The following is a 12,487-nucleotide window of genomic DNA, read 5'->3' as shown; positions in this document are numbered from 1 at the left end:
CATCAACCAAGAAGAAGACTGCTGTGTTATCGTCCAGTTTCAAGGGTGATGATGGTCTCGGAGATGGCAAAATGTCTACATTTTCACAATAGCTTCCATCTTTATTAACCTCCAAATGATGTACGTATGTTTACGACAATGCAATATAGGTCCGCCCCCTCCTGTCATCGATTGGGCGGGATGCTGGATCAGCTGTTGCTTTGCAATACAATTGGGCGCGGTTGTTGGGATTGTCACAGACTTTCAAGTACACTTCAGGTTCCGGACTCCGAGAGATACATTACTTTCCTCAGAATTGTAAGTAGTTTTTACTTAAACTTTGCCAAAGAGGTACCTATTTGTTCACGAACATTTAAAGCCATTTGGTTAGCACTAGCCATTCGGCCACCTATCACTTGTTCACCAAATTGTTTGTTGTCTCAGCCCAGAGCCATAGCGGCTAATTTTCCTCTGTCACAAATACATCTCGGAGTGAACCCACGGGTGTGGAACGCATATGTATTGATTGAGAAATACTCAGTGTTATATATCGGGCCTGTCGATACAAAATTGTAGGTCAAACATGTTATGGCGATTTCCTGAAATGCGGGTTTGTTATTCCTCGGAAATTGTGTAATTGCATAAAACATTAGCTAGCTACATTTAAATCCATATGTTGTCAAATCAACGATATGTATTTTATCCCCCCCAAACATTTCTGGACTTAAGTGTATTGCCCAATGCCCATTAGCTAACTAGCTGCGCTGTGACTTCAACGCCATTTTAAAAATAATTTGTTGTTGGTAGTGCCACGTGCTGATGTAGATTGCAGACTCCACTACAGAAAATGTCACCCGCACGGTATAAAAAGTTAGTCTGGAAATTATAGCTTCAGTAATACGATTCATCTTGTATTTTGTTGAACGTTGTCCATCTTGATAAATTGTGTAGCAAAGCTAAACGCTTGTTTAAAATTATATGCAGACGTCTTGGGAGAAGGGATCGCAATGACGAAGTCATTTTGGTTATGCTTGGCGTTCTGTTTCGCCATCTTTGAGCTTGGTAAGTGTATAATTTACAATTTGTGCCGAAGTCTATTTACCCAAGCAGACACACGTTTCTGATTGTCTACATAGGTAATACTGTTGAGTGACAGATCTTGTTTGCAGGTTCAGCCATTCGCTGTTACACCTGTCAGGACTACACTGGCAGCTGCACGAAAACCCAGGACTGCAGTTTAGATGATGCCTGTCTCAGCCTGACACAGAGAGGTGAGGTTCACTTTAAATGATGTGCTGTAGTCTAAATAGAAACTTGGTAAACAGCGAACACTCCTGTTCTTTCCTCTACTGCTGTTTAATCTTGAATCAAGAGTATAGTGTTGAGTGGTTTTCGTAAAACAATACCTTTACTGAAGTATTCTTTCTACAATATTAAACTGTTAATGCTGAAACAGTGGCAATGGTTTCTATTGAGTAGACAACTTTTTGAATTTCAATAGCTAATCAGTGTGCATTATCATGACACGCTCTTGCTGCCATTAGTCCAATAAATGTCTTCCTACAGAAGGACAATCCTGAGTTAACTCCTCCTTCCTTCTCTCTCGGTCTACCCCCTCCCCTACTTTCCACACCTCTCTCCCACTCCTTCAGGTGGTGATACTTTTCGCCGGTGTATTAAGAACTCTGAATGTGATTTTGATCAGCTAAGTTTGGCTTACCCACAAATAGGAAGCTTTACTTACAAGTGTTGTACGTCTAACCTGTGTAATGGAGCTGTCTCCATCTCCGGGGGCAAGCCTCTTCTGGGCCTGCTGGTGTCTCTGGTGGGCATATGGTGGTGTATGCACTAGACAACCACACACAGCCCAACCTTAACCCACTACATGCACACATACAGCATCAATTTAACCTCTTCCTCAGACCTAAGCCACTTCCGACACACACGCAGGTTCCTCTCTTGCCCCTGTCTCTTCCCACCCTCAGCTCCGGTGCTGCCGTCAGATTTTTTGTTGTTGATATTTCTATTATCGCCCAGAGCGACTTGCAGAAAGGGGTGCTTTCTGACCGACCATACCTGACTCCCTGTCTGGTTTTCAGAAGGATTCAGTTTGCACTACATTGGCGCTTCAAATAGATGCAGTACTAATGAGGGCATACTTTCTACATTTTGATTTAGCAATGACTGTTGCTTCAGCTGCTAAAAGGGCTATGTATGTCAAAGTTGATCTCAGAAGTGTTTGGTGTAAAAATATCAGATGTCTTGTTAAACAAATGTTTGACCTGTGAATGCCCTTAAAGGATCAGTTCTGAGTCAGCAGACCATATAACTGCTCATGTACTGTCATGTCAACTGCTAGCTGTTATTATTCAGTGTTTTTTACCAAATTAGTGACATGTATTGCCGATGTAGAGGCAAGGAAAAAAATACTTAAGTGTGTATTTCAGAATATCATGACTGTAAATTGAAACCTATGATTTGTTTGTATGCATGCATGTTGAGGGTTTGTCAGTGGAAAATAAATAATATATTCACACCATCAATGTTGTTCTTGTCTTTTTGACTTAAGGGTGATCTAGTGATGAATTGATGGCATTACATGTTGTCTAAGGTGAAAACATGTAATCCTTAAGACTGTCCCCTAGGTTAGCCTATCTACTGAATACATATGAGAACAAAATGGAGGTGGAAAATGGCGACTGGGTGGTGATACATTTTACAGATGTAGCATTTTAACCTGTGACCTGATGGACTTCCTGCTTGGACAGCTGCAGTATCCATGTGGAAAGGAAATGAGGGGAAAGGACTTGACAAACACGTGCACACACATACAAACACAAACATATTGTGACAGTTGATTTGTGCCAGTAGCTCCATTGTTAGCAGATAAGAACCAAAGGTTTCCTGCTTGCCACACATTCCTCTCACTAAAATGTTGGTGTCTTTGAGGGGGGGGGGGGGATATAACATTGCATATTTGGTCAGACAGTTCAAATTGTAGCATAAACATAATACAACTTGTCTGTGTTTTACGCTGACTAATACACTTAGTGATTCCAGGGAGTCAAGCTAGGTGAGGTATTCCAACATTTGATATTCTAAATACATGGATATGCATTTACTGCCCAGATGACCTGCTGGAGATCAGAGTTTAAGGGGACACAATGAGACCAGCCCACTCTTTGTTCTGATTTCTACAAAGCTGCGGGAGTATGATAAGTTATTCAATATTGACAAGGTGTCACCATGGCATCTTATAAGCTTCTAAACCAACATAATCCTATACAGTTTATTTTGCAGTGTGTTTATCTGGTCTTTTCACTCTTTTTGCCTTGTTTGCTTTCTTGGTGGTGTTGTCTCCAGGACATGTTTTCCCATTTGTCTAAATATACTCCTGATAGGTCAGCTCCCCCTCATAACTTGAATATTAGACGCATCTCTGGTATCCATGGTTTGGACGTGGTGAACTGTTAGCTGATAGCATTTATTTTTTATTTTTTATGTTGATAGTAATTTTTTTTAATTGTAGATGATTAGAAATTATTAACAGATTGTTTAAAAGGTGGAGAATAGCCAATAGCCAATAGTGTAGAGACAGCACCATCACAAGGACACAGCCACATCCTGAGGCACAAACGGATTGCTTAGTGTCCATATCAGTCAGTGAACAAAGTACAGGGATAGCACATCTACAAGTCTAAGGGAATTGTGCTTCTCTAATTCCAGTTCAAGCTCCAAATGAGATTTTTTCCTTTCCGTTTCTTATTTTAGGCCAGTCAGAGTGTGTGTTCCAGGATGCAGAGTCATGTCCTGGTTTGGGATATCCCCTAATCACTCATATCCCCCCACCCCCTATCTCACCCCTTCCCCCATCTCCTCCCTCCCACACACACACACACCATACCACATGTCTCAGTACAAGGCTGACCTGGTCATGTAAATGTTCAGTGTGGTCTGTTGGAGTTTGCTGTATTGTTCAGTGTTTGCATACACACTGTTTCTTTTAGTGGCTGTCATTGTGTCTTACTTTACAGTCTTAACAGTCAATGTGGCTGGTACTGTCACTGGAATGTGCAAATGTGTCGGTGTGTACGTATGTTGATTGCTTGTTGTCTGAGTGTTTTGTTACTCTCATAGATTGTATAGGTTTTTGTGTACAGTGCTCCACAGTGTTTGTATGATGTTTGAAGAGTGTGAAGTTGTGGTCTGCGAGCAGGAAAAGGGGAAAGTGTTTGTGCTTCTCGCAAAGCCTCTTCTGGGGTGGTCTGGTTCATGGAGGGAAGGGAGACAGGGAGGGTCGATGGAAGAGGTGTGTGTGTTGTGGCGGCAGGGGGGTGGGGATCTGGAGGGTGGGCTATATCTGCAGGGGGAGGAACTCCAGACCCCCTCAAGAGTAACACACCTCTGAAAGGGCTAAACCATATGATGAGAAGAGGTCAGAACTCTATGGATGGAGAGAAGTGAAGAAGTAGGGACAGAATCTCGTCTCCCAGCCCTGAGGACGACATCTGAATCTTTGTGTCTTCCAGCATCACACACCAACAGCCTGACTAAACCTGATCAACGACTCCTGTCTCAAATATGTAAGAGATTTACTTCATGTTTATTTGACAAAAAAATGAAATAGCTGATATTGCTTTGTTTTCCCTATGGTTTTGATATTCTTAGATGTCAAATTAAATCTACACATTTAAATCAACTGTTGTAGTCTTGTGATATTGTAAACTATGTAAGCCCACTTACTGTTTCAGTGTGTCCTGGTTTAGTTTATGTTAAGTTTATCTCTTCTTCACTGACAGACTCCCATTTGTCTTTCAGTTTGTTTATTTAACGGACAACCAAGATGCCGTCACAGTGAGATATACGGGAAGCAGAGGAAGCAGACAGAGGGAGACAGGGACACTTTCACAGCCTGAGTAGCCAGCTGGACACAGGCAGAACTGAAGTGTGAGAAAGCAGGAGACACCGCGGTGTCTAGAGAGAGACTACATGGATTAACAGCTGGAGCCTTCAGTCAGCTGGATGTTGAGTAGCAGAGAAAAGTGTCCACTGGCGTCCGCCGCTGTCTACTGCCTGCCAATTTACTGATCCCAACCAATCCCAGATCCCTCATGTCAGACCTTGAACTGTTCCATCCCTCCTCCTCCCTTGCTCCATCCCCCTCTCCTTCCCTTCCCCAGTGCGACTACAGTGAGTGGAGCCCGACCTGGGTGCTCATCCCCTCAGTGTACCTGCTGGCCTTTCTGCTAGGCTCCCTGGGAAACGGCCTGGTGCTCTGGGCCTACCTGGACCGGCCCCGCTCTTCCCAGCCCCTGGGAGCAACCCCCTGCTCCTGCACCAAGCGCCTTTTCCGTCACCCAGGCACAGGCTCCTCCCCCAGGCTGCCTGGCTCCTCCCGCTCCCTGACTGACTCGCTGATCGCCAGCCTAGCGGTGGCAGACCTGGCCTTCCTTGTCACCCTGCCCCTGTGGGCTGCCTACACAGCTCTGGACTACCACTGGCCCTTTGGCCAGCCGCTCTGCCAGGTCAGCAGTTACCTGGTTGCCCTTAACATGTATGCCAGTGTCTTCTCCCTCACAGCGCTCAGCGTGGAGCGCTATTGGCTCATAGCCGGACACCGCCGCTCCAGCCGTGCTCAGGGGCCCGGGACTTGCAGGGTATTGTGGGTAGTAGGAAGTGTGTGGCTGGTTGCAGGGGTGCTAGCTCTGCCTGCTCTGCTACTCAGGACTGTCAGAAAGGTGGAGCTGGGGGAGGAGCCTGATGATTACTGGCAGGAAGTGGAGCAGGGGGAGGGGGAGGGCGACCAAGTAGATGAACAGAGAGCCGTGATCTTTTCCTGTGCGATGGACTACTCTAGTTTGATCTCCACCGGGCTGGGGCGAGATGAGCGAGAGAGGGCAGAGCTCCTGTGGACAGCGGCTTTGGGGCTCAAGTCCACTCTGATTGGCTTCCTGCTGCCGCTGGCCATCCTATTGGTCTGCTACTGCTCCCTGGGCCACCTCGTCAGTCGCCACTTCAAGCAAGGCCCACGTCCGGACCCCCAGCGCCAGCGCCGTCTGCTCCGTGTCATCGTTACCCTGGTGATGGCTTTCTTCCTGTGCTGGCTTCCCTTCCACACCAACAAGTCCCTGTCAATGCTGGTGGAGCTGGGCCTGGTGCCCTACTCCTGCCTGCTGGACCGCACCCTGCTGGCCGCACACCCCTACGCCACCTGCCTAGGATACCTCAACAGCTGCCTCAACCCACTGCTCTACGCCTGCTGTGACCCCGCCTTTAGACAGCGCTGCCGTGTCCTGCTGCCCTGGGGAGGGGCAGGGGCAGCAAGGGAATCAAGACAGGGTGGCTGGAGAGGTTGCAGGGGGAGTTGTGAATCTCCACAGGCAGCAGAAAAGGAGGAGGATGTAGAGGAAGAGGACAGGGAACAGCCAAGTAAAACTCGAGAGGAAACTGTAGATGGAATGGAGGAGGACAAAGTAGAGCAGATAAGGGATAGTTAAAAGTGTGTTTGTTTGTGAAACACAGACTCCCTGGGAAGGGGAAAAATCCCCATATTTCCATGTGACCCTCATGAGAAACAAACTAGATGATGATGCTATGTATTTTTTGATACGGAACACATGAGTACGGCAGTGTTCTCTTTATTTTTTTATGTGTGATGTAAAATTGTTGAAATTATGTCACTCTATTATATTAGTGTTTTAACTTCTCAAGAAATAATGTTGTTCCCCCTGGTTTGTGATTAAAGACATGTTGAACAAATGTGAAGTGGACAGTGAGAGCCCTGAAAAATCATCCAATCAGTCCATGAGAATGAGGTTATGATGTACTCTCTTGCTAAACTGTTAAATCATTTATTCATGGAACCAGAACACATCACTGTTTCCCACGGAGGCAACAGGCACTGAGTCTATAAACAGTACATTTCCACCATGCACAACACATACCACTGATACTTTCATAAAGATATGAGAATCGGATGCTTTTTTGAGATGTGTGTGAACGCTCATGTGCCAATAAACCCAAGATAGAGGACATGTGTCACACAGGAAGAGAGGAATTTGAGATGGGAAAGATGAGACATTGTTTGCTTACAGTGAACTCTGTACTCTGCACAGTGAAAAATCTGACTCACCCTCCTTTGTGCATTGGAAGGTTTGTTACATACTACAAGGTTTCTGCTCATGTAACCCCCCCCCCCCTCTCTCTCTCACACACACACATACACACACCCATAGGTAGCCTTGGAATAAAGTGTTTGCAAAAGGAGTACATTCAACTTCAAATGGCCATGTATTTCATCTATGCAAGATTAGATCATGGTTAAATAGAGGGGAAGTTGTAGTTTGTAAGTTAATATCATCACTATATTATTATAGCCTATGTAGCCTATATTTGAAACATAAGAAAAGCAATGCTTTCGAATATGGAGGACTAAAAGTGCCAAAATTAATTAATTAAATACACCATTCAATAATTACATAAATGTGTAATGAATTCATTAAAATACCAATGTAAAATACATATATAATGATTTCAATTATTCAATTAATGATTTAATGGTCCTGTATTAATGGGCAGTGGACTATTCAAATGCAATAAGCTAAACAGCACCCTCATTCAATTGCATTTTTTTTTTCATGTCATCACGTGTTGCAGTGCCTTATGATAACAAGTATGGATCATGAAATTGACAGATATTCCTTAGATGTGATAGAGAGGGAACTAATACTAAACCATGGTAAAATCAAACATCTTTATTTTGTGTTGATGCCAACATGCTTTTACTATTCAGTCAGAAGTATGTCACTGTGTAACATATTATTTGCTTCATTAAAGTCAGGTAATAAACACAATGGCACAAGTTATTGGTGCATATGAATGTGTTTTATCTGTCAAACATTATTTATTTTTTATGACACATTTAATAACAAATAAAAAATGTATCTATTCAATTGAAATTATTTAATGACACATTTAAGTAAGTATTTAATGGTGCATCTATTTAATTCATTTTGGCACTTTTAGATCCAACGTCTTTATAGTGATACCTCTCCGACACTGCCGAGGGCGGTGTGGAGACCAAACACAAAACAACAGTCCAACCGTCGAAGAAAATAGAGCGAAAATGGCGTCGCTGAATGACAAGTCGGTTTGGGATGAGGTGGAGGTTTGTTTTAATATATTAACCTAAATTAACTATGTTCCGTTTTTTAATTCAAAGTATTATGTAGTATGCGTAGGATTACGTGCTTGGTATTATGTTGTGAAAGTATAAAATGTTAATCAAAGTTAGCCTCTCGATAAATCTAGTGCCACACTAGCTAACGCGTTAGCTAGCTCGCTAACCAACCCATTCGTTAGTGGTACTGTGTGCGAGAGTGACACAGGGAAATTTGTTGTGGCTAACTTAGCTCTGCCCAATTCATCATTCATACATTGTCCAAAATAAACGTGTATTTGTCAATTGTTGACAATTGTGTCTACAACAGGATGGCATCGGCGAGGAGGTACTGAAGATGTCTACCGAGGAAATCGTCCAGCGGACACGTCTATTGGACAGTGAAATAAAAGTAGGCTAGCCAGGTTACGTAGCTTTCTTCTTTCTTGGCTATGTAGAAGTACATATTTTCACCAACCAAACGACCTGTTATTGAAAGCATAGTATTTTGTTTCAAAATTGAAAGATGCAACATGCCACTACCGTATTTAAACAGTACTTTTACCAATACAAATGTATGAAGTAATACTTTTTATATTCAAATTGTGATAATATCTGTTTTTATACATCTCTCAAGCAAGGAATTTATAAACACTGACTTAATCTCCGTGTTACCTCCTACTAGGTATAACATTTATTTTCAACAGGTTTTGTAGTCGGAGATTACATGACATTGAGTGCATTTGACTCAGTTCAACATTGATGTTGTTAGTCCCAGACAGTCTATCCCCTCTTCTCTGCCATTTCTGTTAGATCATGAAGAGCGAGGTGCTGAGAGTGACTCATGAGCTGCAGGCCATGAAGGACAAGATCAAGGAGAACACAGAGAAGATCAAAGTCAACAAGACCCTGCCCTACCTGGTGTCCAATGTCATTGAGGTGGAACATGTTATGCTAGGGAGGTTCTGGTGGGGGAATTCAGTGCACCCCTGTTGAAATTTCCATGATTTTGCATGATTAAGCAAAATGAACAGTAGCACAATACTAGCGTGTTATTTTCCACCACTAATGTTACTGTTTGTGTGTGTGTCCAGCTGCTGGATGTGGACCCTAATGACCAGGAGGAAGATGGAGCCAACATCGACCTGGACTCTCAGAGGAAGGGCAAGTGTGCTGTTATCAAGACGTCCACCCGACAGGTATGACATCACTGTTCATTCAAACACAGAAAATTACATTATCCTAGACTCTAGGACCTAGAGCATCAGACACACAACATGTGGTTTAACTGGCCTCACATGCCTTTGCCCTTCGTTGCAACAATGACTGTTGTGTGTAGCTGGATTGGTATATAGAGCATTTTGTATTAGTTATTGCAAACGAATCACCAAACTGGTGTTACGATGGATTGTTGTGCTCCTACAGACCTACTTCCTTCCTGTGATTGGCCTGGTGGACGCAGAGAAGTTGAAGCCCGGAGACCTGGTGGTGAGCCGGCTCTCCCGTCCTCTGCAACTCACGTATACAACCTTATGCAGACCAGATGCCACTGTCGAATTCCTTCTTCCTGTAATGTATGTGTGCATGGTCTTCCAGGGAGTGAACAAGGACTCGTATCTGATCCTGGAGACCCTGCCTACGGAGTACGACTCCAGGGTGAAGGCCATGGAGGTGGACGAGAGGCCCACGGAGCAGTACAGTGACATTGGAGGCCTGGACAAGCAGATCCAGGAGGTCCGAATTGCAGCAGGAGCATATCACACACGAGAGATGAACCAAAATATTCCACTTCTGATTTTTTTACAGCTTAAATTAGCATTCACTGTGACTAACAACATCCCACTCCCCCCCTTTTTTTTTTCTTCCTTGCAGCTGGTGGAAGCCATCGTCCTGCCCATGAACCACAAGGAGAAGTTTGAGAACCTGGGCATCCAGCCTCCCAAGGGGGTCTTGATGTATGGACCCCCTGGCACAGGCAAGACCCTGCTGGCTAGGGCCTGCGCTGCCCAGACCAAGGTAAGGAGTTCCCCCACAACTGCTGTGTGTTTGGGGGATTTATTGCAACCAATTGCATCGTTTAACCATTCATGTAACATTTATGACTCATGTCGACTCCACTCTGCCCCCCAAGGCCACCTTCCTGAAGCTGGCTGGCCCCCAGCTGGTGCAGATGTTCATTGGAGATGGAGCCAAGCTGGTGAGAGATGCCTTTGCCCTGGCCAAAGAGAAAGCACCCTCCATCATCTTCATAGATGAGCTGGACGCCATCGGCACCAAGAGGTGAGCTGGGAGGTAACCCTAATCTAACCAAAGGATGAATGGCGTAAGTACCTGCTGTGGAATAAATCAAACTCACATCTACGGACAAGGGACAATAAAGTGCCATCAAGTAGCACTTTACTTTTAGTCCTGCTCCATTGACTCAATGAGCTTTGATGCCCCCTTTTGCTGTCCGTCTAGAGGTGCCACATTTTTTTTTTTTATGTGTTGGGGTTGTACGTGTTTGCCTTTTTAAATGTTGTTGGTTGTGCTGAACTTTAAACATTTTTGCTAGCCCTGGGTAGCTTGAATTTGAAATCAGTCTTCTCCCCAATGTTTTTTAAATGTGCTTAGTCATCTTGAAGTATTAAACTTTTCAAGTATTTGATCATTGTAATGGCCCAGGTCTAGTGTTTAGTAGTGTAGTGTACATGTCCCTGACCAGGTTGTGTCTGTGTGTGTGTGTGTGTGATGTAGGTTTGACAGTGAGAAAGCAGGAGACAGGGAGGTCCAAAGAACCATGCTGGAACTTCTCAATCAGCTTGACGGCTTCCAGCCCAACATGCAGGTTAAGGTATGTCGTCCTGCACACCCTGTTCTTACTACCTCATACCACACACACCCAATACACACACCACACTCACCTCCACACTTCCCTCACACCATAAATTCACCCCTCTAGACAGGACCAACTCCAAGAGAAGTGGCTGACTGGCATCTCTGTGACTTACACTTTCCAACCTGCTCCTCCATCACCGTCCTCTCCCATCACCCTGCTCTCCCATCACCCTCCTCCCCCGTCACCCTCCTCCCCCGTCACCCTCCTCCCCCGTCACCCTCCTCCCCCGTCACCCTCCTCCCCCGTCACCCTCCTCCCCCGTCACCCTCCTCCCCCGTCACCCTCCTCCCCCGTCACCCTCCTCACCCGTCACCCTCCTCCCCCGTCACCCTCCTCTCCCGTCACCCTCCTCCCCCTTCACCCTGCTACCCCGTCACCCTCCTCTCCCGTCACCCTCCTCCCCCGTCACCCTGCTCCCCCGTCACCCTCCTCCCTCAAGGTGATTGCGGCCACCAACAGGGTGGACATCCTAGACCCGGCTCTGCTGCGCTCCGGTCGTCTGGACAGAAAGATAGAGTTCCCTATGCCAAACGAGGAGGCTCGTGCTCGCATCATGCAGATCCACTCCCGCAAGATGAACGTCAGGTATAGATCTGCTGGACCTCTGTTACTGACCTGTAACCCTGCATGCTCCGCTAGGTCAGGCCCAGCCTGGGTCTGTCTCCAGGACGTTGTCTGACCCCTCTCTCTTCTTTCCCTCCCCAGTCCTGATGTAAACTACGAGGAGTTGGCCAGGTGCACTGACGACTTTAACGGAGCCCAGTGCAAAGCTGTGTGTGTGGAGGCGGTGAGTAAACTCAACTTGATCAGGAGCTTCACACAACCTCCTACACTGCACTCTACTCAACACACCCTGAACCACGCATTACCCCTTCCTTCTCTCCCTCTCTTCAGGGTATGATTGCGCTTCGTCGGGGAGCAACAGAGCTCAACCATGAAGACTACATGGAGGGAATCCTGGAGGTGCAGGCCAAGAAGAAGGCTAATCTGCAGTACTATGCCTGAAAAGGACTGGGAGTGCGTGTGTGTCTGTATGTTTGCCATACCTTCCACTTATGCCTGAAACAACCAGGGTGTTTATTTGATGAGAGCTACTCCTATCTTAACATCTGGTTGTTACTGGTGGTAAAAGGTGTGAGAAGAGAGAAACTGTTGGTGGGGGGGGGGGGGTGTATGTGTGTTTGAGTGTGAGGAAGGGATTGGAGGGGACTCCGAGCACTGGTTTATTACTGTAGCCACTGTCTTATTGTCCATTTAAGAAAAAATAAAACTTTTTCCAGAGCTTTTCTTTTATTCTGTTGTCTGAAATGTCTGTGTGTAGGTGAGTACATCTGTACGCAGACAGAATGTTCAAGTGTTGATGGTTCTGAATTTAAGCATAAGGAATTATAACAATGATAAAATGAATTATTTTGTGATTTGGGGAAAAGTCAGGGTAACAGGTTCATAATATTGGATGCACATGGAGAAAC

At 45.3% G+C, this 12,487-nt stretch overlaps 3 protein-coding genes across 5 annotated transcripts; all 3 read left to right on the top strand.

The window, feature by feature from the left end:
• The first annotated feature begins 136 nt into the window (after nt 1-136).
• On the top strand, nt 137-2,522 carry cd59a (CD59 molecule (CD59 blood group) a). 2 transcript variants are annotated; one of them, XM_084681989.1, is made up of 5 exons: nt 170-297; nt 787-849; nt 964-1,041; nt 1,149-1,250; nt 1,632-2,522. In XM_084681989.1, the coding sequence occupies exons 3-5, from the start codon at nt 987-989 to the stop codon at nt 1,829-1,831; spliced, it is 357 nt and encodes a 118-aa protein (XP_084538115.1). In that variant the 5' UTR covers nt 170-297; nt 787-849; nt 964-986; the 3' UTR covers nt 1,832-2,522. The 2 variants fall into 2 exon arrangements, with proteins under 2 accessions (XP_084538114.1, XP_084538115.1); XM_084681988.1 differs by lacking the exon at nt 787-849 and having other exon boundaries at nt 137-297.
• A 1,833-nt stretch (nt 2,523-4,355) lies between these two features.
• On the top strand, nt 4,356-6,738 carry aplnr2 (apelin receptor 2). The gene is made up of 2 exons (XM_084681986.1): nt 4,356-4,562; nt 4,798-6,738. The coding sequence occupies exon 2, from the start codon at nt 5,091-5,093 to the stop codon at nt 6,474-6,476; it is 1,386 nt and encodes a 461-aa protein (XP_084538112.1). The 5' UTR covers nt 4,356-4,562; nt 4,798-5,090; the 3' UTR covers nt 6,477-6,738.
• A 1,278-nt stretch (nt 6,739-8,016) lies between these two features.
• On the top strand, nt 8,017-12,296 carry psmc3 (proteasome 26S subunit, ATPase 3). 2 transcript variants are annotated; one of them, XM_084683016.1, is made up of 12 exons: nt 8,017-8,146; nt 8,469-8,549; nt 8,951-9,076; nt 9,232-9,336; nt 9,563-9,625; nt 9,734-9,871; nt 10,010-10,153; nt 10,269-10,417; nt 10,874-10,970; nt 11,455-11,600; nt 11,721-11,802; nt 11,910-12,296. In XM_084683016.1, the coding sequence occupies exons 1-12, from the start codon at nt 8,105-8,107 to the stop codon at nt 12,018-12,020; spliced, it is 1,284 nt and encodes a 427-aa protein (XP_084539142.1). In that variant the 5' UTR covers nt 8,017-8,104; the 3' UTR covers nt 12,021-12,296. The 2 variants fall into 2 exon arrangements, with proteins under 2 accessions (XP_084539142.1, XP_084539143.1); XM_084683017.1 differs by having other exon boundaries at nt 8,090-8,140.
• Nucleotides 12,297-12,487: the final 191 nt, after the last annotated feature.

Source organism: Hypomesus nipponensis, chromosome 19 (assembly GCF_054491055.1).
Source record: "Hypomesus nipponensis isolate SF chromosome 19, ASM5449105v1, whole genome shotgun sequence".
In the NCBI taxonomy this organism is placed as follows: Eukaryota; Metazoa; Chordata; class Actinopteri; order Osmeriformes; family Osmeridae; genus Hypomesus; species Hypomesus nipponensis.
This window is presented reverse-complemented; position numbering and strand designations above follow the sequence as displayed.

Coding starts and splice junctions, on each gene's coding strand:
- cd59a (XM_084681988.1), top strand. CDS start 987: ATGACGAAGTCATTTTGGTTATGCTTGGCGTTCTGTTTCGCCATCTTT. Junction 1,042..1,148: donor TTTCGCCATCTTTGAGCTTG/GTAAGTGTATAA, acceptor TCTTGTTTGCAG/GTTCAGCCATTCGCTGTTAC. Junction 1,251..1,631: donor TCTCAGCCTGACACAGAGAG/GTGAGGTTCACT, acceptor CCACTCCTTCAG/GTGGTGATACTTTTCGCCGG.
- aplnr2 (XM_084681986.1), top strand. CDS start 5,091: ATGTCAGACCTTGAACTGTTCCATCCCTCCTCCTCCCTTGCTCCATCC.
- psmc3 (XM_084683016.1), top strand. CDS start 8,105: ATGGCGTCGCTGAATGACAAGTCGGTTTGGGATGAGGTGGAG. Junction 9,337..9,562: donor TCAAGACGTCCACCCGACAG/GTATGACATCAC, acceptor GTGCTCCTACAG/ACCTACTTCCTTCCTGTGAT. Junction 10,418..10,873: donor GACGCCATCGGCACCAAGAG/GTGAGCTGGGAG, acceptor TGTGTGATGTAG/GTTTGACAGTGAGAAAGCAG.